The 27076-nt window shown below is 49.6% G+C and overlaps 1 protein-coding gene across 4 annotated transcripts in view; it reads left to right on the forward strand.

Annotated features, from left to right (window-relative positions):
- Col26a1 (collagen type XXVI alpha 1 chain) overlaps nt 1-27076 on the forward strand; it is a 145966-nt gene that overhangs the window by 101121 nt on the left and 17769 nt on the right. For all 4 annotated transcript variants that reach the window (XM_087579287.1, XM_087579288.1, NM_001271268.2 and 1 more), the window contains 1 exon segment: nt 24309-24370. In XM_087579287.1, coding sequence (XP_087435413.1) covers nt 24309-24370 — 62 coding nt within the window.

Consider the following 27076-nt stretch of genomic DNA (forward strand, 5'->3'; position numbering starts at 1 on the left):
AAAAGTGAGCTCGAGGTTCAGAAGGAGACTGTGCCCCAAAAATAAACAGGAGGGGCTGGAGAGACGGCTCTGCAGTTAAGAGCGTGCGCAGCTCTCGCAGAGGACCCAGGTAAGTTCGCAGTCCACGTCGGGCCTCCACAGCTACCAGTGCGACTCCAGCTTCAAGGGCTCCGCAGCCTCTGACCTCCGAGGGCATTTGTACTCACGTGCACATACACAAACAAAATGGATCCTTTTTTAAAGTAAGGTGGAGGGAAGTGATGAGGAAGACACTGGGGAATTGACTTCCGGCCTCCACACTCATTCACGCACAAATAAAATTACAAAAGGAGGGATTTAATTAAATGAACACAGTCATGGTCTTACACTTTAGGAGTCACACACCCCATTTTGCTAAGAATTAAACAAAACCTCTGTCTTGTTTACCAAAACATGCCCCTACAGGGAGGGACTCTCGCTTATTGGGCTCCTAGAGGGTTCGATGACCTCATTGAATCTAGATCTTAGGTCTTCCAGATAAGATGGTAGGATAGAGAGAGAGCCCTTATCCTCACTGGGTCTTGGTTCCTGTGTGTGTGTGTGTGTGTGTGTGTGTGTGTGTGTGTGTGTGTGTGTGTGTGTAGGTGTTGTTCTGTTCTGTTCTGCTCCCTCCTTTCCACAATCCTTTCTTTGTTTCTCTTGGTTTGGTTTTATGGAGACAGGATCTCCTGTAGCCCAGACTGACTTTATCTCACCTAGATCTGAAAGATGGCCCTGATCCTCCTGCCTCCCAAGCGGTGGCTTTACAGGTGCGCACCCATCTGGGATTGCTTTCCAACCTCCCAGGAACTTGACTACAGGTGTGGGTTAGTTTTAAATGTCCCCTTGCCAAATCCTAGAGTCACCTGAGAAGGGAATCTCATTTGAGGGATCACCCAAACCAAACTGTCATATGGGCCTATCGTTTATTGATGTAGGAAGAGCCAGTCTCCTGTGGGCAGCACAATTCCCTAGGCCTTGACCTAAAGAAAGCTCTCTGAACAAAAGCAAATCAAAAGCACAGGGCATTAAATAGAGGATGCAATGACATACAATTTCCTGCCTTGACTTCCTTGCTATTATTCAGGGCTAACCTGAAATTATGACTCATACAAACCTCCTCTCTCCCCTGAGTTGCTTTTTGGTTAAGAGATTGGATCACAGCAACAGAAAGGAAACAGAAATCCCACCCACGAGGGTGGTCCAGCCCTTTCTCAGCTGGTTTTTGGGGATGGATACATTTAGTACAGATGGAGTAGCAATCCATTCAAGACCCCAAACAAGGGCCAGTGAGATAGATCAGCAAATAGAGATGCTTGCCGTGTTTCATGGTGAACAGTTGGACCGTGGAACCCAGGTAGGAAGGAGAGAACTAACTCTACTAAATTGTCCCCTCACCTCCATAAGTGCCTGGCACATACAATGATAAATTAAAAATGTAAGACACTCCCCATATACTTCCAATGAAGTGAAGAACGAGGGTGGGGTAGCTTGAAATAAAAGTTTGGCCTGCTTCCTGTCAACCAGGATCAAACCCGGCCTTTCTTTGTTCCGTTTGGGAAATGAGACTGAAGCAGGAGCACGGTGAGGGGATGAGTGGACTCGAGGAGGTGGGGTAGGGGGGTGGGGGACCTTCAGTCTTCTTTCTGTGAAGGAAGAAGGCATCCTTTGCTCTTCCACAAGCAGAGCCCGTGCCTGCTCTCCGCAGCTGGGGCTGAGTCACCCAAATTCTTTTCTGATCCATTTTCTGGCCCCGCCCCTCTTTTCTTTGGACATCTGAAGTGTATCCTAAATTTCTCCTGCCTAATTTTAGTCTCTGGGAACTGAAGCCAGATGGTGTCAGACCGAATTTTCGTTGTCATCGGTCTTTCTAAACTGGGCTGTGTCACCAGTTCCCTGCAGCTGTCTATCCCACAGGGTGAGGTGTGGGGCTGGGAGATACTGTGGTCATCGCCACCCACAACCCTAGAGCTAGGATTGTGGAGCACCAATGAGCTTAATCCTCCGTGGGAAAGGCTGTGTTATTCAGTGTCACCTCCACAGAGCCCCCGGGAAAGTCCTTTAAAGGCAAAAGGCAGTCTTTGCTCATCGGTAAGTTGTGTGCTAAAAACCTCTGTAGGGCTGTGGAGATGGCTCGGTGGGTGAAGTTCTTGTCTTGCAAGCTTGAGGACCTGAGTTCAAACCCTCCTGAACCCATGGGGGATCTGAGCATGGTGGTGGATGCTCGTAATCCCAGAACTAGGTAAGAAGAGACAAGGGAATCCTTAGAGTTCCCTGGGCCATCAGCCCACTGCATCAGTGTGTCAGAGGTCAGTGAGAGATGCTGTCTCTAAAAACAAGATGATCAGTGGCTCAGTGAATATGGTCACCTGTTGGCAAGTCGGATGACCCAGGTTCAATACTAAGGAGCCAACTATTGGAAGGAGATAACTGAGTTCCTCTGACTCCCTCCTATGGGCCACATTATATGTGCACATGCATGCGTGCGCGCGCGCGCACACACACACACACACACACACACACACACACACACACACACCTGAGGTTGACCTCTGGCTTCCACTCACAGGCACACACAGGTGTCTTTACACATATGTGCATTTGCACATTTGAATGTGCACACAGAGAAATAATGAGAGAGAGAGAGAGAGAGAGAGAGAGAGAGAGAGAGAGGAAGGAGGAGGAGGAGAAGGGGAAGGGGAAGAGGAAGAAGAAGAGGAAGAAGAGGAAGAGGAAGAGGAAGAGGAAGAGGAAGAGGAAGAGGAAGAGGCAGGCAGGCAGTGGGAGTCAACCACGGGCTAGGCCTAAAGCCTGGACAGTACTGTGAACCAGCTGTGCCATCTTGACCAAGCTTTATCTCCTTCCTGATTCATAGTCCTTATCTTAAATCACATCTACCCTCCCCCCTTTCACATCAATCGAAGGACACTTAAAGCCCTCAAACCCCCCTCACCCCCCGTGTTTGCATCTGGCCTGCATCCTGCAGTCTTCAATCCCATGCACTGTCCCTGAACTCTGTCCTAGAGTGGGACGGAAGCCTTCATAGAAACTATGCTGTGTCTGAGATGTAGCTCAAGTCGTTGATGTTTTCCTAGTGTTCATAAGCCCTGGGCTTGATCCCAACACAACATAGATCAGGCACCGGGGCGCATGGCTATAAACCTAGCACTTGGGAAGTAGAGGCTGGAGGTATCAGGAGATCATCCTTGGCCTCACAGTGAATTTAAAGTCTGCTTGGACCACATGGGACTCTCTTTCGATACAATGATAATGATAATAATAATAATAATAATAATATTATTATTATTATTATGAGGAGGAAGAAGGGGAGGAGGAGGAAGAAGAGGAGGAGGAGGAGGAAGAGGAGGAGGAAGAGGAGGAGGAGGAAGAGGAAGAGGAGGAGGAGGAGGAGGAAGAGGAGGAGGTCTGTAATCCCAGCACTTGGAAGGCTGAGGCAAGAAGATGGAGAGTTTAAGGCCAGCCTGGGCTACAGAATAAATTAGTTGCTACCCTTGGGGCAACAGTGTCCCAGCAGTCTGTCTTGGGTCAAAGGGATCATTGTGAATGCTGTCAAAGGTCCTTCAGGCACATGTGTATGTGTACATGTGTTTGAGTGTGCCCACCTGTACACATGGTGTCCCTCTCTATCACCCTCTGCCTATTCCTTTGAAGCAGGGTCTCTCCCAGAAGCAGGGGCTTGGGTTTTCTCAGCTAGGCTGGAAGCCAGCAAGACATAGCAGTCTTCTGCTCTTGGTGCCCTCCTTGAACTGGTGTTTCAGGCATGCACAGGACCGCTGCTTACATAGGTGCTGGGGTCCGATCAGATCCCCACAATCACACAGCAAGTATCAGTCTGTACTTAAGCATCTCTCCAGTCCTAGCAGGCATGTATTTTTGAAAGAGAATCTGTAGCCCAGGAATCTATGGGGCTCTTGCAGCCTGGAGGATAGGACCCAACACATGCTCTGATTTCCTCCCTCCTGGAACTGTGAGTGATGGTGTCTCACTGAAGCCTGTGGACAGAGCTACTGGCCTGGCTGCTTTCACAGCTTCCTGCTTTCCCGTGAAAGGGGCTGAGTCCCTTCATATCTTCAGAATGTTCTAAGCCAGGCTAGGGGTTGGCAGAGAGAAAGAGAGGGAGGGGAGGGGAGAGGAAGGAGGAGGGGAAGGGAAAAGGGGAAGATAAAATGAACGGAGGGGAAGGGGGAGAGGAAGTGGTAGAGTATTCTAGAAGCCTGGTGTTTTGCTTCAGACCTCTTGCTGTGCTGAGGACTTCTCTGAGGCTGCACAGCAGGTAATTAAAGTGCATGGGCTTCTTCTCTTTCTGTTATAGAGTTCCTGACCAACTTCAAGTACATGTCCGTTGGCCGCTGCACATTGTTTGGCTTGGCACATTAAACTCTTCAGAAGGTCTCTACTTGAACGGCTGGGAGGTTGCTCAGCTGGTAGCCCTTGCCAAGCATGTACAAAGCCCTGATCTCATTCCCGGCACGACGTACCTTGGTGAGGAGGTGCACACCTGCAATCCTAGCACTTGGGAGGCTGAGGCAGGAGGATCATGATTTTGCAGCCAGGCTGAGCTACGTAGTACAGTACCACCTCAAAACAAAACCGAACAAAAAACAACAAAACCAAGAAGAACACAGCGATTACAGTGGTCACTTCACACACGAAGGACCCAACTTTGGATCCTTAGAACCCACATGAAGAGCAGGGCATGGCTGTTCTCGAGACATACACGGCCTACCCCCAGACAGACTACCTATGGTAACTAAAGACACGATTCCATCCACTTGGTGAACCAATGAGATTACTGGGGTTAGCATAAGGAGCAGAGACAGCTGTATCACTGACCCAGCCTGGGTACCAGTTCACAAAAGCTGCATTCCTGAAGCTCTCTGAGTGATTCACAGGCAGCTAGGTGCATCAGTCTCTTCTCTGGAGGACTTCCTGTTTATGACCTTGGGCAGGGTCTTAGCGGGACTTCTGGAAACTTGTGAGTTGCTTATTTCCTGAGCCTTAGAGACTCTCTCAGGGATGGAATGTTTCAGCTTGAAAGCCAAAGCCACACAACAGAGGAGAGGCAGAGACAGGTAGATTACTGGAAACTCACTGGTAATGTTCCAGGCTAAGGAGAGACCCTGCCTCAAACAGAAGGTAGAGGGCATCTGAATACCGACACCCAAGGTTGTGCTCTGACTGCCACACAGTCATCTCCTCACACAGATACACACACACACACACACACACACACACACACACACACACACACACACACTTTGTTAAGGGCCAGTGAGATGGCTCAGTGGATGAAGGTGTTTGTTGCCAAGTTTGATGTCCTGAGTTCAATCCCTGGGACCTACATAGTGGAAAAAGAGAACCTACTCCTATAAATTGTCCTCTGACTTCCACACATGCACAGTGGCGCGCGCGCGCGCGCACACACACACACACACACACACACACACACACACACACAATGAGATAAATAAATGAAAATTTAAAACCATTTAAAAACCCAAGTAGGGATTGATTGCACATGCATCCACTCCACCTATAATTCCAGTGTAATGGGGGTAGAGGCAGGTAGATCTGGAGTTCAAGGTCATACTCAACCTCATAGTGACTTTGAGGTCACACGGAGCTACATAAGATTCTGCCTCAAAACCACAACGAACGCCCGTGAGCCGGTATGAGGGGAAATAGAACGATCCAACGGAGACATGATTCAAGGACACAAGTGACACAGAGGAGAGAAAGGAAATAGCAATACACACTGTGAGGAGATAGCCAGCCTTGGAACAGATCGGAAAATACAGATTCAGGAGCTGGAGAGACAGACCGGCATTTAAGAGTGCTTGCTGCTCTTCCAGAGGACCAGAGTTTGGTTTCCAGCATTCATTGCAGATGGTTCACGACTGCAGGTAACTCCACCTCCAATAGTTCTGGCCTGTGTCGGAACCTGCACTCATGTGTACATATGTATGTGCACGCGCCTACACACACATACAGCCATACGAGACACACACGATTGAACATGAAATCACTGAGCTTTATTTAGTTGTAGGGTTCCTTTTTTTCTTTTCTTTTTCTTTCATTCTTTCCTTTGGAGACAGGATTTTACTATGTAGCCCTGCCTGCTTTCAAAATTATGATCTTCCCAGCCGTGTCTCCCCAGCGGTGAGAGTACAAGCACGGAAAAAGAAAACGCAAAGTCAAGACAAACTAAGATGCCTTCTCACCCTCCCCAGCCTGGCAGTGATGTTAAACCCCAAGATAGCTGCCTCCCTAGCTCTGAGGTACCAGGCAGAGCTCACAGTGCTGGCGGTGGAGGCCCTTACTTCACAGGCTCATCTCGACCCCTCCTGCTTAGCACTTAGCGGGGGCTGACCTAGCTGGCAACGGGAAATGGGCAACAGCCCAAGAGTCAGGAGAGCTGTGCTGTTTGAGTCTTCGTGTTTGTATGTGCATGTATATGTGTGCGGGTGGAGACTGGCATCAGACATCTTTCTACACTGCTCTCCACCTTAGTTTTAAATATGTCTTAATAACTGCGTATGCATTGGTGTCAGCGTGCGAGCTCTTGCGCATGCATACAGTACCTTCAAAGGCCAGAAGAGGGCGATGTTATATCTGGAGCTGCAGTTATAAGAGGCGCTTCACCTCATTAGAGATAGGGTCTCCCACTGGATCTGGAGCTCACTTATTCGGCCGGATTTTCTGGAGCTCACTTATTCGGCCGGATTGGTTGGCGGGTGAGCCGTAGGCACCGTCCGGTTTCTGCTTCCCCAGTGCTGGGATTGCAAGTGCAGGCCATCGTGCTGAGCATTATGAGCATCTGGGCCCTGGAGCTCAAACCCAGGCCCTCACGCTTGCAAGCACTTCACCGACTGAGCCATTTTCCTAGCCTCTATTTTGGGGTCTTACTCCTTAATCTGCTGGATTCCCCTCCTCCCAAGCAGACAAATGTGCTTCCACTCACAGCGCCAGGAAGAGCTAGGGAACAGGAGAGGTGGACGAGGGGACTAGTGATAACCTGCCCATTTGGCCCTTCTCTTAAGTTTGAGCAGACTCTTGCCTGAGGAATTTGAAGGCCCCGCCCACCCCACCTCATCCTTATCCTCCCACACCCCAGCCCCGCTGTGAGCAGAGAGCAGGCATCCCACACAGAAGCTCCCCAACTCCCCCACCAAGGTCCAGCTTCCAACCTGAACCCTCTCCCATCTACCACGTGGTGAATCCAGCCTGGCTCCCAGAAGCCCCTGGGGCACGATGGGGTGGGAGCTTTTCTTGTTGCCCTAGAAACGCCCAAGCTTCATCTTCTTTAAACTCAGCCACAGGTGTGGGTGGAAAACGGGAGCATCTGGATTCCAACTCTTTTACTCCGTGAGCTGTGTGGTCTCTGTTCTTGTCTTTACACTAATTGCGCGGATCCTGCTACCTTCTCCAGCTACTGGAGGAGGGGATCACGAGAAAAAGTACTTTTGGAAACTCTGTAACTTTCGTGGTACTGTAACGATTCGTTCTTGCTAGACTGTAAATGGCTAGAGGGGAGAAGCGGGGAACAGGGTTTCCTCACTTTGTCGGCCACTACTCAAATGTTACAAACCAGACGTTTGACACCGCAGTTACTCCTCACCGTGGTGAATTTTCATGAACCTAGCAACTGAGGATCCAGGAATTAAGGAAGTTAGTTGTCAACCTTCCCTCCTGATCAGTTCGTCCAGAGCGGGATCCCAAGGATTGGATTAAATTGTTGGGCACCCAGGGAAGATGTTGCACAAAGGTCTTTGTAATTCAAATGTGGTGCTTAAGTTTATCCTTTGCATTTATTTGGGGAAGGGGGCTTCACCTGTGTAGGTCAAAGGACAACTTGAAGAAGGCATTTCTCTCCTTTCACCAACATCAGACTAGTCAACAAGTACTTTGTCGTGATGATGATGATGATGATGATGATGATGATGATGATGATGATGATGATGATGTCAACTTTACACAAGCTAGAGTCATCTGAGAGAGAGCCACCAATTGACAAAATGCCTCCATAAAGCCAACCTGTAGGCAAGCCTGTAGGGCATTTTCGTAATTAGTGATTGAGGAGACCCAACCCATTGTGGGCGGTGACAATCTCGGGGAGATGGTTGTACAATAAGGCAGCCATGGAACAAGCAGTTAGCAGCATCCTCCAGCGTCTGCATCAGCTCCTGCCTCCGGGTTCCTGCCTTCCGCCCTGACTTTCCTTCCTGAAAGCTCTAAGCTGAGTAGACCCTTTCCTCCTCAAGTTGCTTTTGGTCACAATGTCTTATTACAACAATAGAGACCCTGGCTAAGATGTACCCTTTCTTCCTGAACAATTTCACCAGCTCCTCAGACATGTGTGCATGTGTATGCAAGGAGGCCAGAGGACAACCTCAACTGTCATCCCTCAGACACATTCCAACTTTCTTTTTATTCCTTTGTTTCTTTTTTTGATGCTCAGTGTCCTTCTGGCTTAGAACTGACTGGCCAGGAAATCCTAAGGACCTACTTTTATCTCTGGAATTACAAATGTGCATCAGTATGCATGGGCCAAGGGATAGAATGCAGGTCCCGGTGTTTGTGTGATAAGCACTTTACTGCTGAACTACGCCCCTAGCCTCTCACTGGGGGATTCTAGGCAGATGCTCTACCACTGAGCCACGCCCCCAGCCCCTCACTGGGGGATTCTAGGCAGGGGCTCTACCACTGAGCCACGCCCCCAGCCCCTCACTGGGGGATTCTAGGCAGGGGCTCTACCACTGAGCCACGCCCCAGACCCTCACTGGGGAATTCTAGGCAGAGACTCTACCACTGAGCCGCATATCCAGCTCTCTTTATTTTGAGACAGGGTCTCACTAGGTTGCCCAGGCTGGCTTCAGGCTCTTGATCCTCATACCTCAGCCTCAAGTAACTGAAATCACAAGGCTACCTTGCCAGGCCCCTGCTCAGTTTGGGTTTCATTTGAGTCTGGCAAGGGGAATATGTCAGCCCTGCATACCAAAAGGATACAACTAACTGTGGAGACAGTGCCAGGTTTTCTAAAGAAATGGTTTTGTTCTATTTCTTCCAAGGAAATTGAGAACCTTCATGCATTTACTTTTTGTTACATTTTGTTTATTGTGTATTGTGTGCGCACACATACACATATATGCCTGCATGTGGACGGAGGTCCGAGAACAAGACTGAACTCATGTGTCAAGGTTGACAGCAAGTTCCCTTACCCACAGACCCATCCTGCCAGCAAGAACCATAATGTTTTTAAGGAAATGAGACCAGAGCCATGAGAATCTCCACTTTACAGACAGGGAAACAAACCCAGTCACACAGCCTGACGGAAACCTAGGCAGTGTGATCTCTTAACTACCATGGCTGCCTTATGTCCTCTCCATGTAGGCTAGCCTCTGGGCCCTCTCGGGCAATTAGAGAATATTCCCTCCCTTCCGATTTCTCTCCCGACATAAGCCAGGATGTATGAACTCCAGCATCAAAGTCATTTTTATCTCTGTCTTAAATCCCTGTGGTGTAACCCAAGCCCGTCCGCCCGCTCTGTCTGGGTAGGAATGGAGAACAGCTGTTGGCAGGGACAGAGCAGCTGCTAAAGGAAGCACTTCCTGTGCACAGGAGGAAGTTCCAGGGGAAGCAACCAAGATCACAGGGACAGACAGCCGCGGACGTGCAAGCTGCCCTTTAGGTCAGCTGAGGGTCTCCTGGGTGGAGCAAGGGAGGGCAGATCTACCTGGAAAACCTGTGAACAAGGCAGGGAGGCCTGTCTCTACCCACCCCTGCTCAGCTCCCTGAATAACAGCTTGTCCACAGTGCTTGCATTCTGTATTCTAGCTTCCTCTTACTTATGTTTATAATAAAAATATTTATGATTATAATTATTTGAATGATGAGAATTAAATCAAGGGCTTCCTGCATACTAAAAAAGTGCTTTACTGATAAGCCAGGTCCCCAGCCCCTCCCTGGGGGATTCTAGGCAGGGGCTCTACCACTGAGCCACGCCCCCAGCCCCTCACTGGGGGATTCTAGGCAGGGGCTCTACCACTGAGCCACGCCCCCAGTCCCTCACTGGTCATCCTTTTGCAAGTAGCCTCCCAAGTATCTGAGACTACAGGTCTGCATCATCATGCTGGACTTCTGATTTGGCAATCTTTCCTTTTTTGTCTCTTTCTCTCTTGTCTCCCACCCCACCCCCCGCTCCCCGTTTGAGTACGTGTGTGCCACGGAGCACATAAGTAGAGGTCAAAGGACAACCTCAGGACTTTCACTCCACCTTGTTTGAGGGAGGCACCTCTCTTGCTGGCTGTGCTCTGTATGTGCCACAGTAGCTGGCCTGAGAGGATTTGGGAATCCTCCTGTCTCTAACACCCTATAAGAGAGCTGGGATTTTGTGTGTGCTGCCACATTCAGACCTATGTGGGTTCTGGGAATCCAAACCTGAGTCCTCAGGCTTGTGAGGCAAGCATTTTACCCATTGGGCCATCTTTATAAGCCCAGAAATCGGGGTTATTTGTAACGTGGGTTTCCGTGAGCAAGACTGCTACACACATTCTCACGCATGCCTCTTGATGAACATATGTATATATTCATTTTGTTGCACATGTTAGTCAAGTTAGCTTGTGGTTAGACCTATTAGAAACAGAAAACCTATTAGAACGTTCTTCAGCAGTGGTTGCGCCATGAGCTGGTGAGAGGGCTCAGTGGGTAAAGGTGTTTGCTACCAAGCCTGATGCCGTGATTTCAATCCCCAGATACACAGGGTCGAAGGAGAGACCTGACTCTTGCAATCCGTCCTCTGAGCTCCATATGCCTGCTCTCCCACATGCACACATATGCCCCAAACATAATAAGAACACAAGACCATAGATAATTAAGTGACTGCACACTGCCTGTGAGGGGTGAGCTCCCAGATGTTCCAGTCCTCCCCCGGAGGGTTCTGTTCATCTATGTTTTTGTCAGCCATTTTGGTGGGTGTGGTTTCGTTTGCATTCGTCTGTTATGGATAATGAACTTGAGCCTCTCCTACGGTCACTGGGTATTTGAAGGTCACTTCTCAAACGCATTAGTTAATGTCTCACTCTGTGGCTTCAGCTGTGGCTCACAATCTTGACATACACGACTGAAGGAATGAAAACTTTATTCTGCCTCTTGGTGTGTGTGCGTGTTGTTGTGTGTACATTTTGGTGTGTGTGCCTATGTTGTGTGTGTGCCTGTTGGTGTGTGTACGTGTTGGTATGTGCATGTTAGCATGTCAACAGTTAGTGGGCACATAGCGGTTTGTGTATGTTGGTGTGTGCGCATGTTGGCTTCCGTGCATGTTGGTGTGCACGCATGTTAGTGGCTGCATGTTGGTGTGCATGCATGCTGTGGAGGCCAGAGATCAACCTCCGCTGTTGTTCCTCTGTGCTGCCCGTTTTGGTTTTTTAATTTATTTTCACATTAATGTGTATGAGCGTTTGTGTGCATGTATGTGCACTGTGTGTGTACGGTGCCTGAGGAGGCCAGAAGAGAGTTAGGAACAGTTTTGAGCCATGTGGGTCGTGAGACTAGAACCCAGGTTCTCTGCAGGGCACCGCTGTGGCTATTCAGCAGCCCCTTTGTTTACTTTTTTTTTTTTTTTTTTTTTTTTTTTTTTGGTTCTTTTTTTTCGGAGCTGGGGACCGAACCCAGGGCCTTGCGCTTCCTAGGTAAGCGCTCTACCACTGAGCTAAATCCCCAGCCCCTGTTTACTTTTATTTTTATGTTTTATCTCCAATACTGTTATTTCCCAGATGCCGTTCACGTTTGCTTTTTGAGACAGGGTCTCTTGGTAGCCTGGGGCTTGCCAAGCAGGTTAAACAGTCTGGCCAGTGAGCTCTGGGAACCTCTGGTCTGCCTCCCCAATGCTGGGATTACAATCACCGATGTGTGACTTTTTACACTGGCATGGTACATCAAATTCCTCACATTTGGACGACATACTGGGTTATGAATCCTGGTCAGCCATAGGGACCTGTGTTAAAAACCAGTCTTGCATCTCAAGGGCTGAGGCAAAGAGTCAAAGTCAAGACTGACACCAGAGTCAAGAAGATGCGGTTCAGTGGGTAAAGGGCTTGTCTTAGGCGCAGGAGGCTCTGGCGTCCATCAGCAGTGCTGTGTGAACAGGGTGTGGTTAGCGCGTGCCTGTAATCCCAGCACTGGATGGTAGAGGGGGGATCGGAGGCCAAAGCCATTGTCAAGTACACGAGTTTCAGGTCAACCTGGGCTACACAAGACTTTGTCTCAAAACAAATGGAAAGAGAGATGGGGGATTAGGAGTGCATGCTGCTGCTCCAATCTGGTTTCTATCGCTGTGATAAATACCATAGCCAAAGGAAGGATGGATTATTTCAGTTTACAATTTACAGGTCCCTCACAAAGGGACCCCATGCAGGAACCTAAAGGCAGGAACTGAAGCAGAATCCATGGAGAAATGCTGCTGACTGCCTTGTTCTCAGGCTCACACTCTGCTGCCTTTCTCACGACACCCTTGCCACCCACCCAAGGGTGGCAACACCCAGAGCCGACCGGGCCCTCCCGCATCCATCGAGGGGCTCGAATTCAGTTCCAAGTACCTGCATCAAGTGGCTCATAACTGCTTATAATAACTTCAGTTCTAGGGGGATCTGATACCCTCTTTCTGGCCTCCACAGGAACCTGTGCTCATGCAATAAACCCTCAGACAGAACTCTGTGTATATACACATAATTAGAGAGAGAAGAAGGAAAGAAAGAAATATCAGAGGTTAGGGGAATCTCTGAGTTCAAGGCTAGCCTCGTTTATATAGTGAATTTTAGGCCAGTCAGGCCTACATATTAACGACCTGTCTTAGAAAGAGAGAGAGGGGAGAGAGGGAGAGGAGGAGGGAGGGAAGAAGAAAAAGAGGGAAGGAGGGAGGGGAGAGAGATAGGAGAAAGGGGGTAAGAGGTGGGGGATGGGGATATAAGATACCCCCTTCTCCCCTGACTTCTCCCCATCCCATACAACAACTCTAATGAGGTAGAGATGGCCAACCCTATTTTTAGACCAGCAGCCTGAGCCAAGATGTTACATCATCCAGAAGTTCTATATAAAACAAGGGGAAACTTGCCCGCTTCGATGCAACTATTTCTGTCTGTCCCCATCTTCTTCCATCCTTGGCTATCCATCTTTTATATAATTACAAACAGAATACAGTTCCAATTTTGTCCGTCTTCTTATATAGCACTGATTTTTTTTCCCCATCTAAAAAATGTAATTGTGTCATTGGGCTGGGGTGCAGCTTAGTGGGAGGATACATACAAGGCCTACAACGAGGCTCTGAGTTTAAATGCCAACACCAAAAATAGCGTTTCCAAATTATATATGGGGAAACTTCAGTTCTTCAAGACTTTAAACTTTTTAAAAAGGGACATGGGTGCCGGGGATGTAACTCAATTGGTAGAGTACTTAACTAGCATACTTAAAGCCCTGGGCGTCATCCCCAGCATTGCAGAAACCACACCTGGTGGCACACATCTGTAATTCCAGCACCTAGGCAGGAGGATTAGGTTGTCCTTAGCTCTGTAGTTCAAAGCCATGTTGGACTCCCCATTTTTGCATATGTTTTGCATATTCATGTTTTGTGTTTTCTTCTCTCTAGTTTGCTCTTTTCTTTGGGTGATGTTCATCCTTCGCCATCTCTCTGAGAGGAGACATGTGGGGTTTGAATACATGTTTCAGAATGTACACATCGGAGGTCTTCATTCCAGTCTCATATCTTTTGTGATAGTTGTGCTGGGTATAGGATTTTAGGCATTAAAAATCCTCTTTCTCAAAAGAACACTGGTGGCTTCCACTTCCCACTCCATCTATTTGGTGCTATTTAGGATTCCAACACTAACCTGATTCTGACATTTCCTGCCGGCTTCATTTTATTTTTGAAAACATTTATTATTTTCCTTACCTCTGAGAGTCTGGATTTTTGCCATTATATGTTTTTTTAAAGATTTGCTTTTATTCCCCCCTCTCCAGTTTTCACACTTTTGCCTTCCAATATTGTAAATGCATCACTGTATCTCAATCCTTTATTGAATTTTCTATCAGCTTTTTAAAATGTTCATCTCTGAATGTGCATTTTTATTCTCTTGATATGATAAAATGTGGTAACAAAAGCAACTTAGGGGAAAAAGGTGGCTTTGGGGTTGTTGGGCTCTTGTTTTTTGTTTTACTGGAGGTACATCACAGGAGAGAAGTCAAGGTAGCAGAAAGTTGAAATAGCTGGTTCACATCCCACCTGCATTTAAGAATCAGCAGTGAATCTTCCAGTGCTCAGTTCACCGGCTCTATTTTATACAGCCCTGTATTCCTGCCCAAGCAACAGTCTCATCCAAGGTCAACTCGGGCCTTTCCACCTCAGTTAACTTAGTCATGATAATCCCCCACAGGCAGAGGCAGATGTCTGTCTCTCAGGTGATCATGGGTCCTGCCAAGTACAGGGCCTGTGAGCTGGCTCAGTGGATAAAGGTGCTTGCCGCTAACCCTGAGGACCTGAGTCCAGTCCCTAGGACATACATAGAGAGAATAGACTCCTGCAAGTTATCCTTTGACCTCCACATGTATGCAGCACACACCCAGATGCACACACAAAGCCAATAAATGTAAAAACAATCACAACAGGGATACAGTGTACTCATATCTCTAAGGTACCCTTAAATAAACCAAAATAAACCAAAAACACTGAGATTTTTTGCTTTGGGGATTTGGAGGCGTCGTTTGGTTTTTTATTTTTGTTGGTTTATGTTTTCTTCTGTGTACTCACTCTCTGTTCCTTGTGTCCTTTGCTCTGACTTTGTGTTCTCCTCTCTTGGCCCTTGTCTCCCGTCGTATGGACCATACTTATGTGTTGAATGGTCTTTGGGCACGCCAGGCTTGACCTCTTAGAACTTGGGACTTCTCTGTGCGAAGGTCCTGCCTTGTGCAGACACAACTTCTGCAGGTCGGCTTTCTCGTGCTGCTGGGTTTCCCCAGGTAGGAATCTGACTGTGGCAGAGCCCTTGCTGCCTTCCCTGGAAGCCACCTGCTGGGCACATGCTGGTTTGTTAGAGTGAGGATTCCCACTTTAGCTGGTATAGCTAGTGGGAACCTTCTCTCTTCACATCCTTCCGCCCACGCAGGGCGGACCACGTGCGCACAGCGCAACCTAGCGTTTGTCCTGCAGCTTTGATAATGGACGAAGGAAGCCATTCTGTGCCCAGACAACTGCCGAGGGCTGTGTTGCTCTCCTCTTTGGCAATGGCGTCTTTCTACTTGGGCCAGAGCTGACATTTCCAAGAATGAAAGTGAACTGTGAGCCAAGTGAACAGGCAAGGAAGAGGACTGTCTGTTGCCAAGACTGAGAGACTCAGGATAGCTCTCATGACGCTATGTGGGAAGAGCAGAGGCCTGAATGGATTGAATGGGTGAATATGGTCCAGAGAGAAGGGCTATGGCATAGCTGAGGGGTATGGCTTGGTAGAATGATGTGCGGCTCTATTGAATGGGATGTGGCTTAGCTGAAGGGGAGGGGTTTGGCTAAGATGGAAAGAGGTGTGGCCAGTAGGAGGGGTGTGATCGAATGGGAAGAGGGCGTGTCCTATTAGAAGGGGCATGGCTCATCTAAAAGAGCGTGTGACCTAACTGTAAGAGCGCATGTCCCAGTGGGAGGGGACGTAGCATAGCTCTACAGGTGGACAGTTGAAGGGGCCGTGGCCCAAAGGAAGAAGGTCTGGCCTAGCTATAGGGGGTTTATCCTAGGACATGTGAAGCTCAGTTGAAGGAGATAGGACTGGGTGCTGACCACACATATGCCAATGGGAGGAATGTGGCTTAACCAGAGGGAGTGTCTGCCCCAGTGGAGGGGGTGTGACTCAGACGGGGAGGGCGTATCCTAGTAGGAGGGGATGTGACATAAGCTGTAGGGGTTGTGATGTGGCTCAAATGGTGGTGTGGCCCAGCGGTAGGGACCGTGAGACAGGCGAGGGGCACAGCCCAGCTGAAGGCATCATGGCTTCCTTAGGGTGGCGGAGGCTTGTGAGGATGTGTAGGAGCAGTTGGCCTGGCCATGACTTGGGCTTTGCCCTGAGGGCCATGGAGGCTGTCCAGCATGGGTGACCAGTCGAGGGAAGTCCACAGAGACTCCATGGAGGAGTGGAAAGGAGGATGGGGAAGGGAAGTAGGAGGAAGAGGAGCAGGAGGGAGTCACTTCACTGACAACAACAGCTAGTCTAGGCACAGCTGACTCCATGGTGGACAAATCCTGATATATGCAAACTGTCATGCTGGGGAAACTAGCCTACCGTAGGCTGCCTTGTTCCCACATCACCCTCTCTCCATAGCATCTTCCCATGTGACCTTGGACTTTTCCTCTCCCAACAAGGCCTGGGAGTCTTGACTAGGAACGAGGGTCTCCTTGATCTAAGAATCTTCTGGAAATAGACCTCGGTTGCACTGGCCAACTGGTGACAATAACCAGAAGGCGCCCACCAACATCTACTCTGGAGCCTCTCACAGAGGAAGCTGGTCTCTGCGGAACAGGATCACTGTCCCCTTCGATGGCCCATTAGGGTCTATGACTAATGTCTCATAGTAAGAGTCTACTGTCTCTTTAAACTTCCTCCTGTAGCCAACTCCTACTTTATCGACAAAGCCCTTCTTAGAGCCCACCCCCAGGAAACCAGCCTCACACAGGAGGTGAAGACTGAGTTCTGAGGGTATAGCCACCACCAGCAGCAGTGCCAGGCAAATGCAGGTAGAAAAGGACCCATCAACTCCTATCTTGCTGTGGGTGGGTGGCCAGAGTGTGTTAGTGAGAAGCTAAGGATGTAGGGGACCTCAGGGATCTGCCCAAGGTCCTGGATCTAATCCAAGGTGGACCCTTGCAGGTGGGGCAACTGATGTCACCCTGCGGTGACCAAGAGAGGGCTCAAGCCCAAGGTCTCAATATGTAGCTCAGGCTGGCCTTGAACATACTATGTAGCCCAGGCTAACTTCAATTTGCAGTAATTGTTCTGTCCTGGAATTACAGGTGTGTGCTACCATACTTAGTCACCTGGTTCACCTCTCCCTCTCCCTCCCCCTCTCCCTCTCTCTCTCTGTCCCTCTTCCTCCCTCTCCCCTCTCCCTCTCCCCCATCCCTCTCCCTCTCCTCCTCCTTCTCTCTCTTTTTCTCTCAGGGTCAGGGGGAGCTAGAGGTCAAGTAGAGGTCAGGGGACAACTCTATCGATCAGTTCTCTCCTTCCACCTTATTTTGGGTTCCTGGAACTGAAAAGGCAAACACCTCTAACCAGTATGCCATCTTGCTAGCTCCTGGTTGGCCTGAAAACTCATGATCCTCCTGCCTCTACCTCGACATCTCCAACTAGCATGAGCCACCACGACAGGCCCTCTTTATTTTTTGAGACAAGGCTTCTCTTCAGCCTGGAACGTAGTGGTAAGTAAGCTAGGGGACTAGTTGGCCCCAGAGGCCCACACGTGGGCACCACCTTCACCCTTGCCTTTTTAGTCCACCCTATGCTTATAAGGCAAGCATTTTACAGAGAGAGCTTCTCCCCAGCCCCGCCTGGAGCACTTAGCTTTGTAGGGATCCGCCGGTTATCTTTCTAGTTGCTGTTCTAGGTGCCAGGAATGCCCTCGGTCCTGTCTCCTCCTGGCCTGCCTTCTGGAGTAATTAGGATGGGCTAAAAAATCTCTCAGAAGCCCCAGAGTTAAGGCCTGCATCTTACTTAGGGCCAAGGAGGCCCAGAGCAAGGCAGATGTGTCTTTGGGCAGGTCCCAGAGCCAGGGACAGGACCAGCCCCACCTACGCTGCTTAGTAATTAGAACAAGTTAAACAAACTGGCTTTAACTGCCTGTTGGTGACATATTCCAGGGGAGCTATAAACCAGCCAGATGTGCAAGGCCTGCTCAGGCCGGTGCCATGGGGTACCCCCCCAAGATGGTTGGACCTCTAAGACAACCCCTGAGGCTGGAAAGTAGGACATGGTTCACCCACCCAGCATCTGCACACCTGCCAAACCAGCCGAAAGCCAGAGCAGACTGGGTTGGGCCTAACACATTTCTAGAAACAGGTCCCTGCAGACCCTAATGCTCCCTCCCTTGGCTGCCCTTGCCCCCTGCAAAGGGTCTTATTTGTTGCTTCGGACCCTGGAAACAGCCCCTAGAAGCCTTTAGAGGCTCAGGAATGTGTCATTCGCCCAGATCCCTGGAAGGGGCCAAGGCAACAGCTTACCCCAAGCCAGGTCCTCTGTGGCCTTCTAGCTGTTTGTGGTGCCCCCTGGGGTTGGGTGGGGAGCTCCTAGTCTGGGAAGGGGGTGCCAAGGCTCAAGGTGAAAATCACTTTTGTAACACGGGCCAAGCAGGGTGTGGTGACGAATGCTTTTAGTCCCAGCACTTAGGAGGTAGAGGCAGGAAGATCAGGAGTTCAAAGTCATCCTTGGCCAGTTCAAGGCCAGTTTGAACGCCATGAACCCCTGTCTCAAAAAAAAAAAAAAATCCCAGCTGTCCTGAGACTACAGATGCACACTGTCCTGCTAACCCACAGCCATTAAAGGTGACCACTCCACAAAAGGACTCATGGATTCCATAGAGCCTCAGGGTGGGTCAGGAGCTATAGGGGGTCTTGTAGGGAGAGGGTTGGGGGTTAGGGTGGGACTGGCAGGTTGGGGTACAGAGGACATGTTGGAGAATGGATGAGGAATAGGAAGAGGATGGGGTTGGGGTGAGTGACACGGGAGAGGAAGAAGGTAACAGGGAAGAATTCGTCAGAGATGGCTGAGGGGAGAATAGGGGGATAGCAGGGGGATAGGGAGTAGGGGTAGGGACGGGTGGAGGATGAGGTGTGGGGGAAGGGAGCAGATGACAAATGGGTGGGAGAAACATGGGAGATAAGTAGGGGGTGGGTAGACGGCAACATGGGAGACAGGTGGGGGATAGGTTGGGGTGTGTGGGACATGGATTAGAGTGGGTGGGGCATGTGTTGGTGGGCGTGGCATGGGTCAGGGGTGGGCGAGGAATGAGTTGGGGTGTGTGGGGAATTATGGGTACGTGGGGAATTAGTTAAGGGTAGGTGGGGAGTGGGTATGGGTGGGCATGGGTGAGGACTTGAGTGTGCGATGGATGAGGGTTAGGTGATGAGGACACAAGACAGGGTTGGAGTGGTGGGCAGATGGTCCTATGCTCCTTTTGGTTTTTTCTAAAAAATATATTTTTATTTATTTTGTATATATAAGTACACTGTAGCTGTACACACCAGAAGAGGACATTAGATTCTATTACAGATGGTTGTGAGCCACCATGTGGTTGCTGGGATTTGAACTCAGGACTTCTGGAAGAGCAGCCGGTGCTCTTAACTGATGAGGCATCTCTCCAGCTTCCTTTTGGTTCTTGCCCATCCTGTTAATGGCCTAGAAATCATTGGCTGTGAGAGAGGAAGGAGACATGGAAATCCTCTAGGGGTCCCCTTCCCCTGCTCCCCTCATGCTACAGACTTTGCTTATTTACACACACACACACACACACACACACACACACACACACACACACACACAAGCATGCACGTGCAAGAGGCAGGTCTCTCGGGACCCAGTGTTTCATCAGTGGCCCTCCCTGAACTCCAGTGTCCACAGCCCTTTGCTTTTTGACTGGTCCCATTGCCTGGCCCGGTCCCTGAGAGGACCCTTTGCTCTCTGCTCCAACCGCAGCAGGGTCTAATGGCTGTGACCTCTTGGCTCCTGGTTTCCAAGGACGAACGGATCACCTGACTGCATTCCATCTCATGAGGTGCTCACCTGCGTGGGCATCTGCTGAGATAGCCTATGCCCTTTCTCCCTGCTGCTTTCTTTTCTTTACCTCCAGTTCCCCTCTAGGGGAACATGTGCATTCAATCTAACACGCTTAGCCAGAAAAAACCACCTTCCCCTCCAGCTTTTCCTCTGTAAAGTCCTGTCTGGTTTCCACCTCGGATACTGTACACACACCTCATTCCCCTCCTTGTGTTATATTCAGTGTTTACCCTTTTGTCTTTAATCTGGTTTATGTATTGGAATGACCCGGTTTTATGGGGAGGAGAGTGGCCTTGTTCCTAAAACTTGTTTATAAACCATTGATGTAGAGCAGCCTGGGGTAGGAGGGAGTGTATGTGTGTGTATGTGTGTGTATATGTGTGAGTATATGTGTGTGTGTTTGTGTCTGTGTATGTATGTGTGTATGTGTGTGTGTCTGTGTATGTGTATGTATGTGTGTGTATCTGTGTATGCGTGTTTGTGTATGTGTGTGTATCTGTGTGAGTATATGTGTGTGTTTGTGTCTGTGTATGTGTGTGTATGTGTGTGTCTGTGTATGTGTATGTATGTGTGTGTATCTGTGTATGCGTGTGTTTGTGTATGTGTGTGTATCTGTGTGTGTTTGTGTATGTGTGTGTATCTGTGTGTGTTTGTGTATGTGTGTGTGTCTGTGTGTGTTTGTGTATGTGTGTGTATCTGTGTATGCGTGTGTTTGTGTATGTGTGTGTATCTGTGTGTGTTTGTGTATGTGTGTGTGTCTGTGTCTGTGTATGTATGTATGTGTATCTGTATGTGTATATGTGTGTGTTTGTGTGTACATGTATGTGTATCTGTGTATGTGTGTATATGTTTGTGTGTGCATATATATGTATCTGTGTATGTGTGTATGTATGTGTGTATATCTGTGTATGTGTTTGTGTATGTGTATGTTTGTGTGTGTATGTATATGTATGTATCTGTGTAATGTGTATGTATCTGTGTATGTGTGTATCTGTATATGTATCTGTGTATATGTGTATGTATCTGTGCATGTGTGTATTTGTGTGTATCTATGTTTGTGTGTATCTGTATATGTATGTATCTGTGTGTGTGTGTGTGTGTGTGTGTGTGTGTGTGTGTGTGTAATGCAGGGAGCACTACATGCAAGACATATAGTTCCTTCCGATGAGTCAAGAGGACTGGGAGCAGGGTGGGCCGGGAGCCATTCTTCTTGCTAAGTGATTTTTAGTTTGAGCCTGTTGCACAGGAGCGGGGATGTAAGACACAGCCTGACTCACCTGTTCTCATAATCCTGCTGTAACAGAGCTGAGCCAGGGGGCACACCTACCACTCCAGCTACTCTGCAAAGGGTACAAAGGTATAGACCAGACAGAATGAGTTCAAAACTAACCTGGGCAACTTTGTGAGACCTTGTTTCAAAATGCAATGTAAAAAGAGACTGGGGGCGTGGCTCAGTGGTAGAGCCCCTGCCTAGAATCCCCCAGTGAGGGGCTGGGAGTGTATCTCAGTGGTAGAAACTTACTCTAGTCCAACCCACAGTATCTCAAAAACAAGACAAAACTACAGTTGGATGCATTGGACTTCATTTGCTAAAAAGCACAGATTCCTCACCAAGGTCTACCAGGCAACTAAGGAAAAGCACTGGAAGCCTGGCATCTCTGCCTTCATCCTGCATTCATCCTTTACTGTGGATCAGCTGCTCCCTCTGCTTGTAGGTTCATTTATCGCTAGGGGAATCCATCTAAAATGTGGTGATACCTGATCTAGCTTATCACCGTCCATAGTGAAGGGTGAGAGTATAGTCATGAGGCACCTTACTGTCAGCATCTACACCCTCCTGTTCCAGATCCCGGAGGGGCTCCAGTTTTGTAGTCATGGGGCTGGAGAGATGGCTCAATGGTTAGGAGCACTTTCCGTCCTTGTAAAAGACAGAGTTCAGTTCCAAGAACTCGTGTTACAACCTCCTGTAACTCCAGCTCCAGAAGATGTGGCGCCCTCTTCTGGCCTCTGTTGGCACCTGCACTCACATGCGCAGACACATACACAAAGACACACACACACACACACACACACACACACACACACACAGAGTCATACACACAGACACATAATTGAAAATAAAATAAGTATTTTTTTTAAAAAGCCCTAAACCTACAGTCAATCACCTTGAATTCCAGAAAAAGTGGGACAGAGCCCCTGCCTGAGTCCACACAGTTATCCACGAAGAGGCTACAGCTTAGAGTTGAAGTAGCTCACTTCTGGGAATTAGCCTGTTCCCCTCAAGGAACAGAGGCTTCCTTTGGACCATTTCGCAGAACCAGACAGTGACCAACCAGACTCCTCCTTGACCAGAACTGCTTAATTATACATGGGTCTCCTTCCTTCCCTAACCCTTTCCCTTAAGCCAAGAGCTCAAAGGCTGACACAGAGTCACGTGACCGCTTGACCACTGCGCATGGTCAAACCCCCTGTCTGCCTCTCATTACTGTTCGTCTTCCTTTTTCTTTTTTTTTTCTTTTTTTTTTTTGCTGTTCTTATTTTGTTTTATTATTTCGGTGTGTGTGTATGTATGACACGTGTACACACATGTGTGAAGGTTCGTGTGCATATGCTTGCAGGGGCCAGGGGAAGTCATCAGATGACACCTTTGCCTTACTTGCGGTGAGGTCTCTCACTGAACCTGGAGCTCACTGCTCTCCTGACTGGAAAGAGCTCCCCACAGCATTGGTGATACTGGTATTACAGCACCCCCACCCCCACCATGCTTGTTTTCTTAAACATTTTATTTATTTGTGAGTGCGCACATGGCTGTGTACAGAGGTCATAGGACAACTTTTGGAAGTTGGCTTTCTCCTGATAATATGGAAGTCCCAGTGTTTAAACCCAGGTAAGCACTCTTACCTGCTGTGCCAACCCGTTGGCCCTACACCTGGCTTTTACAAGAGTTCTGGGGATTTGACCTCAAGGCCTCCTGCTAACTTACCAAGTCACTTCTCTGGCCTTTACTTCTTGGAGAAAGAGGCTTATATAGCCCAGGCTGACCTTGAACTTTTGATCCTCCTGCCCCCTCCCCAGGACTGGGATTATGAGTGGGCACCACAGTCCCCAGTTTCTTCACTCTTTGACAGCAGGCAGGTGGCCCAGCTTGGCCTGTGCACACTCAGAGAATTAGTGCTTTTGTCCTAACACTCATGATACCAGGACTCCCCGCACCCCTCTGCACCCCTCCTCAGCAGCAACTATGTCCAAGGCCCTGGCAGCTACACCGGTGCAGCCATTGAGTCAGACAGCAAAGCCCCCCAAATCTCTGGGCATCTGTTTCTCCAGAAGGAGGTTCCTGCAAATCCAGGCTTTGAACTGGGTAAAGAAAAGAGAGAGGCTGAGAGACACGCCTTGGGGTCTAAAGCAATCAAAGCTCTCCAGAGTGGCTTTGAACGGCTCTTTCCACATTAAAGAGCTTTGGTCTGGGAAGACAGACATAAACAGACAATTAAAGTCCAGAGGTGAGGGCCTAGGGGAGCCTTGTGACTGGTGGCTCTGTGTTGGGGTGGGGTGGGGGATGGGGTGGGAGAGTGTGGTGGGGGGCCGGGGTGGGGGCGGGGTGATATCTAGCCGTGCAGCCCAGTCTGGCCTGAAAGTTGTTCTGTAGGCCAGGCTGGTCTGGAAGTCTTCGTGGTTCTCCTTCTCAGCCTTTCAAGTACTGGATTCATAGGTTCGAACCGCTATGCACAGACCAGAGGGATTTATGGGGGTGGGGAGTGGTTATTTCTGGGCGACAGGGTCATACATACCAAAGGCTGGCCTTGAACTTGATCTGTAACTGGGAGTGATCTTAAAATGCACCTGCTGCGTCCACCTCCTGTACAGGATCCAAGCCTGGACCACACCTGGTTTTTCAGTCCTGGGGGGTAGAAGCCATGGCTTCACACATACTAGGCAAGGACCCTCCGAGGTGAACCCTCGCCTAGCCACAGAAGGAGGCTTAAAGTCTGCAAATCTGTCACTTTCCTGAGGCCCTCTATTTCAACAACCTACAGGCATCCTGATACTGTCAAACTCATCTCGCAGGCCCCCTTGTGTGAGGGCTGAGTGCTGGCCACATTACCACCCCACCTCCTCCAGTCCCCAGATGGCTGCATATAATTGCTAATTCCTGCTTCTCCTCCTGTCTGTGTCTCAGCACGCAGTAACCACTATGCAGCCTTTTGTCCTCCCGTTACTCACCACCACCTCCAGCAAGTCCTCCCTGACTGTCTCCTCCCTACCCAGGCAGTAGCCTTGGCTCAAGCACAGCAGGTTGCAAAAAGGAGAGTGGGCCTCAAGGATAAGACCTTGATGGATGAATAGGAGTTTCCCAGGCTCCCAAAAATTATTGGAACTTTCTTCCTGGCTGTCACTAGAGGATATCCTGGTGCCAGGCTTCCCTCTCCTGGGTGTCTATACTGTACCTTCACCTGGTTCTCTCTTTTTCAGAATGTATGAACTGTACCCGGCTTAGCGACATGAGTGAGCGGCTGACCACGCTGGAAGCCAAGGTTAGACCGGCTGGGTGGCCTGGAGAGCCGACAGTGAATGGGGGTGGAGGGTGGTGAGACCCATGCTGACACGGCTAACGAAAGCCCCTTCCCAAGGAGCCAGCCCAGCCTCAGCACCCTGGTCTCTGGCACTGAGAACTACTGAGCCTTCGTGGCTCCAGTAGCCTCAGTTGGACCAGCCTCCTGAGGTAGGAAGGGGGAATGGCGTTCTCAGGGAGTGGCCAGTCTAGGGCACTATCCTCCCAAGGCATGCTTAGGAGACCGGTTTAGCGAAGTCAGTCACCATCTCGCCAAAGCTGCTGTCCCCCAGTTCCCCCTACTCCTCCCAGTTAAGGACCTGCCTGGGACTAGGCCCAGGGGAACTTACAGTGAGAGGCTTGGAGGAGGGACTGCCAACCAGAGGGTCAAGTCCTCAGTGGGTGCCCCAGGGACAGAAGGACTTGCAGCTTGAGCCTACCCCGTGCAAAGGAAGGACACAGGGAACTCTGTGCATAGGATGGGGTTCTGTGCACCGGTTGGGTACCTGCACAGGCCTTTGGGCTCTATGTTGTGGTTCCACTGGGGGGGGGTGTTGACTTTTCCTGGGGAGACACAACACACATCTACTCAGTCTAGACAGGGAGCCCAGGACAAACCAAAGGACAGATACCCCCAAAATGTAACTTGGCCAACCAATGAGTTTATGCAACTTGGCCAGCCAATGAGTTTCGTTGGGGTTATTGACAGGAATATGGGTGAGGGCTTATGGACAGGAACAGAAATGGCCCAGAGAGCTGCTTCACCAAAGCCCACCCCAGTGCGCGTGACAGTTCACAGAGCTGGGAAGCAAGGCTGTCTAAAAGGGAAGGAAGGAAGGAAGGAAGGAAGGAAGGAAAGAAGGAGGGAGGGAGGGAGGGAAGGAGGGAAGGAAGGAGGGAAGGGAGGGAGGGAGGGAAGGAAGGAGGGAAGGAGGGAGGGAGGGAAGGAAGGAGGGAGGGAGGGAGGGAGGGAAGGAAGGAAGGAAGGAATAAATATTAAGCCTGAGCTACATTTAGATAGACTTTATCTTAAAAAAAAAGAAATGAATGAATGAATGGGTTCAATTTCTGGCATCCACATGTAGATGAAAAGAAAATTCTTGCAACTTGTCCTCTGACTACAAGTATACCCCATCACACACACACACACACACACACACACACACACACACACACACACACACAATTAAAAATATTAAGGGACAGGTTGTGGGGGGGATTGTGCAAAATCCAGTATATTCAAGGCCCCAGGACATGTATAGTCTACTGTAATCGGACCACTGTGCAAGGAAACAGGGTCTCCCAGCCCAGGCCCAGTGCACTGTTGAGAGCTGAGAGCCTGCTTTCTCTGGAGTTAGCATGCTTAGGTGACTTAGGCGTGCTTGGGGTGGAGAGCTTGGGAAGGGTGGGTAGGATGCTAGAGAAGAGGCTGGGACAAACTTCTGCCCCCAAGGTTTCAGAGCAGAGGAGGGAGTTTGGCCTGAGGGGCATTTTCCAAAGCAGGGTAGGGTTTGGCACAGAGGAAACATTGACGGCTTGGCCTGGCTCTAGTTCAGCATTCTGGGTGTCAAAAGTCACAGCTTTTGGGGGCCAGCTGTCTCCCTCACACCTGGCCCTCACACATGCCTTCTGGCTGAGAGCAATTCCTCCCCACTCCCACCCCTATCCCCACCCCACCCCTCCACCCTGTCTCCCCACTCCTTGCCACATACGGCTTCAGCCACAACCACCAAAGGCTTGCCCTCTGTCCTTCAGGCTGGCAGAGTGGCCTCAGGGTACCAGGAAAAAGCCAGCTCTGAGATGAGGTGGGACATCCAGAAGCCTGGGGCATGAAGCCTAAGGAGGTGGCTTGAATCTGGGGACAGAGCACAACTCCTAAGGGCTGAGGACTCTTGACTGAGCCTCACCACCTATTCAGTGCCCATGTGTCTCCTGGGAGGCAGCCTGCCTGAGAACCACAGGGCAGAAGCCTGGAGACTGAAACTTTTAGTTTCTCAAATAAGACTACTGTGTGGTTGCAGCTGGAGAGATGACTCAGGGGTTAAGAGTACTGGCTGCTCTTCCAGAGGTCCTGAGTTCAATTCCCAGCAACCACATGGTGGCTCACAACTATCTCTGATGCCCTCTTCTGGTGTGCAGGCATAAATGCAGACACAGCACTCACATGAAAATGAAAGAAAGAAATCTAAAATAAATAAAAATCACTGTGTGGTGCACCAAGTTTCGAGACAGGCACAGAGCTAACAGGAGCTCACTAAGTATGTTTGTCCCAATGGAAATCCAGGAATTGGCGGTGGAATTGGTGGCCTTGTGACCATCAGACCCAGGATCATTATGACCCTTTCCCCCCTGAATGAATGGTTTCTGAGCCCCCATGTGATGCCTCCTGTTCTAAACCTTTAGTGGCTGCTGCAGCTAAAGATGTCCCATCCTCACACTAGATCAATAATATAGAAAAGGCAAGAGTTAGGCAGAGTGCCCAGCAGACTTGTCATGTCTCATGGGCCAGCACTGGGGCCTAGAGGTCACCAGCCAAGAAACTGAGCACTGGTCAAAACAGAAACTACCGGGGCTGGGGATTTAGCTCAGTGGTAGAGCGCTTACCTAGGAAGCGCAAGGCCCTGGGTTCGGTCCCCAGCTCCGAAAAAAAAAAAAAAAAAAACAGAAACTACCATGATCGAGCGCTAAT

The sequence above is a fragment of the Rattus norvegicus genome, chromosome 12 (assembly GCF_021556685.1).
Source record: "Rattus norvegicus strain SHRSP/BbbUtx chromosome 12, alternate assembly SHRSP_T2T, whole genome shotgun sequence".
Taxonomy (NCBI): domain Eukaryota; kingdom Metazoa; phylum Chordata; class Mammalia; order Rodentia; family Muridae; genus Rattus; species Rattus norvegicus.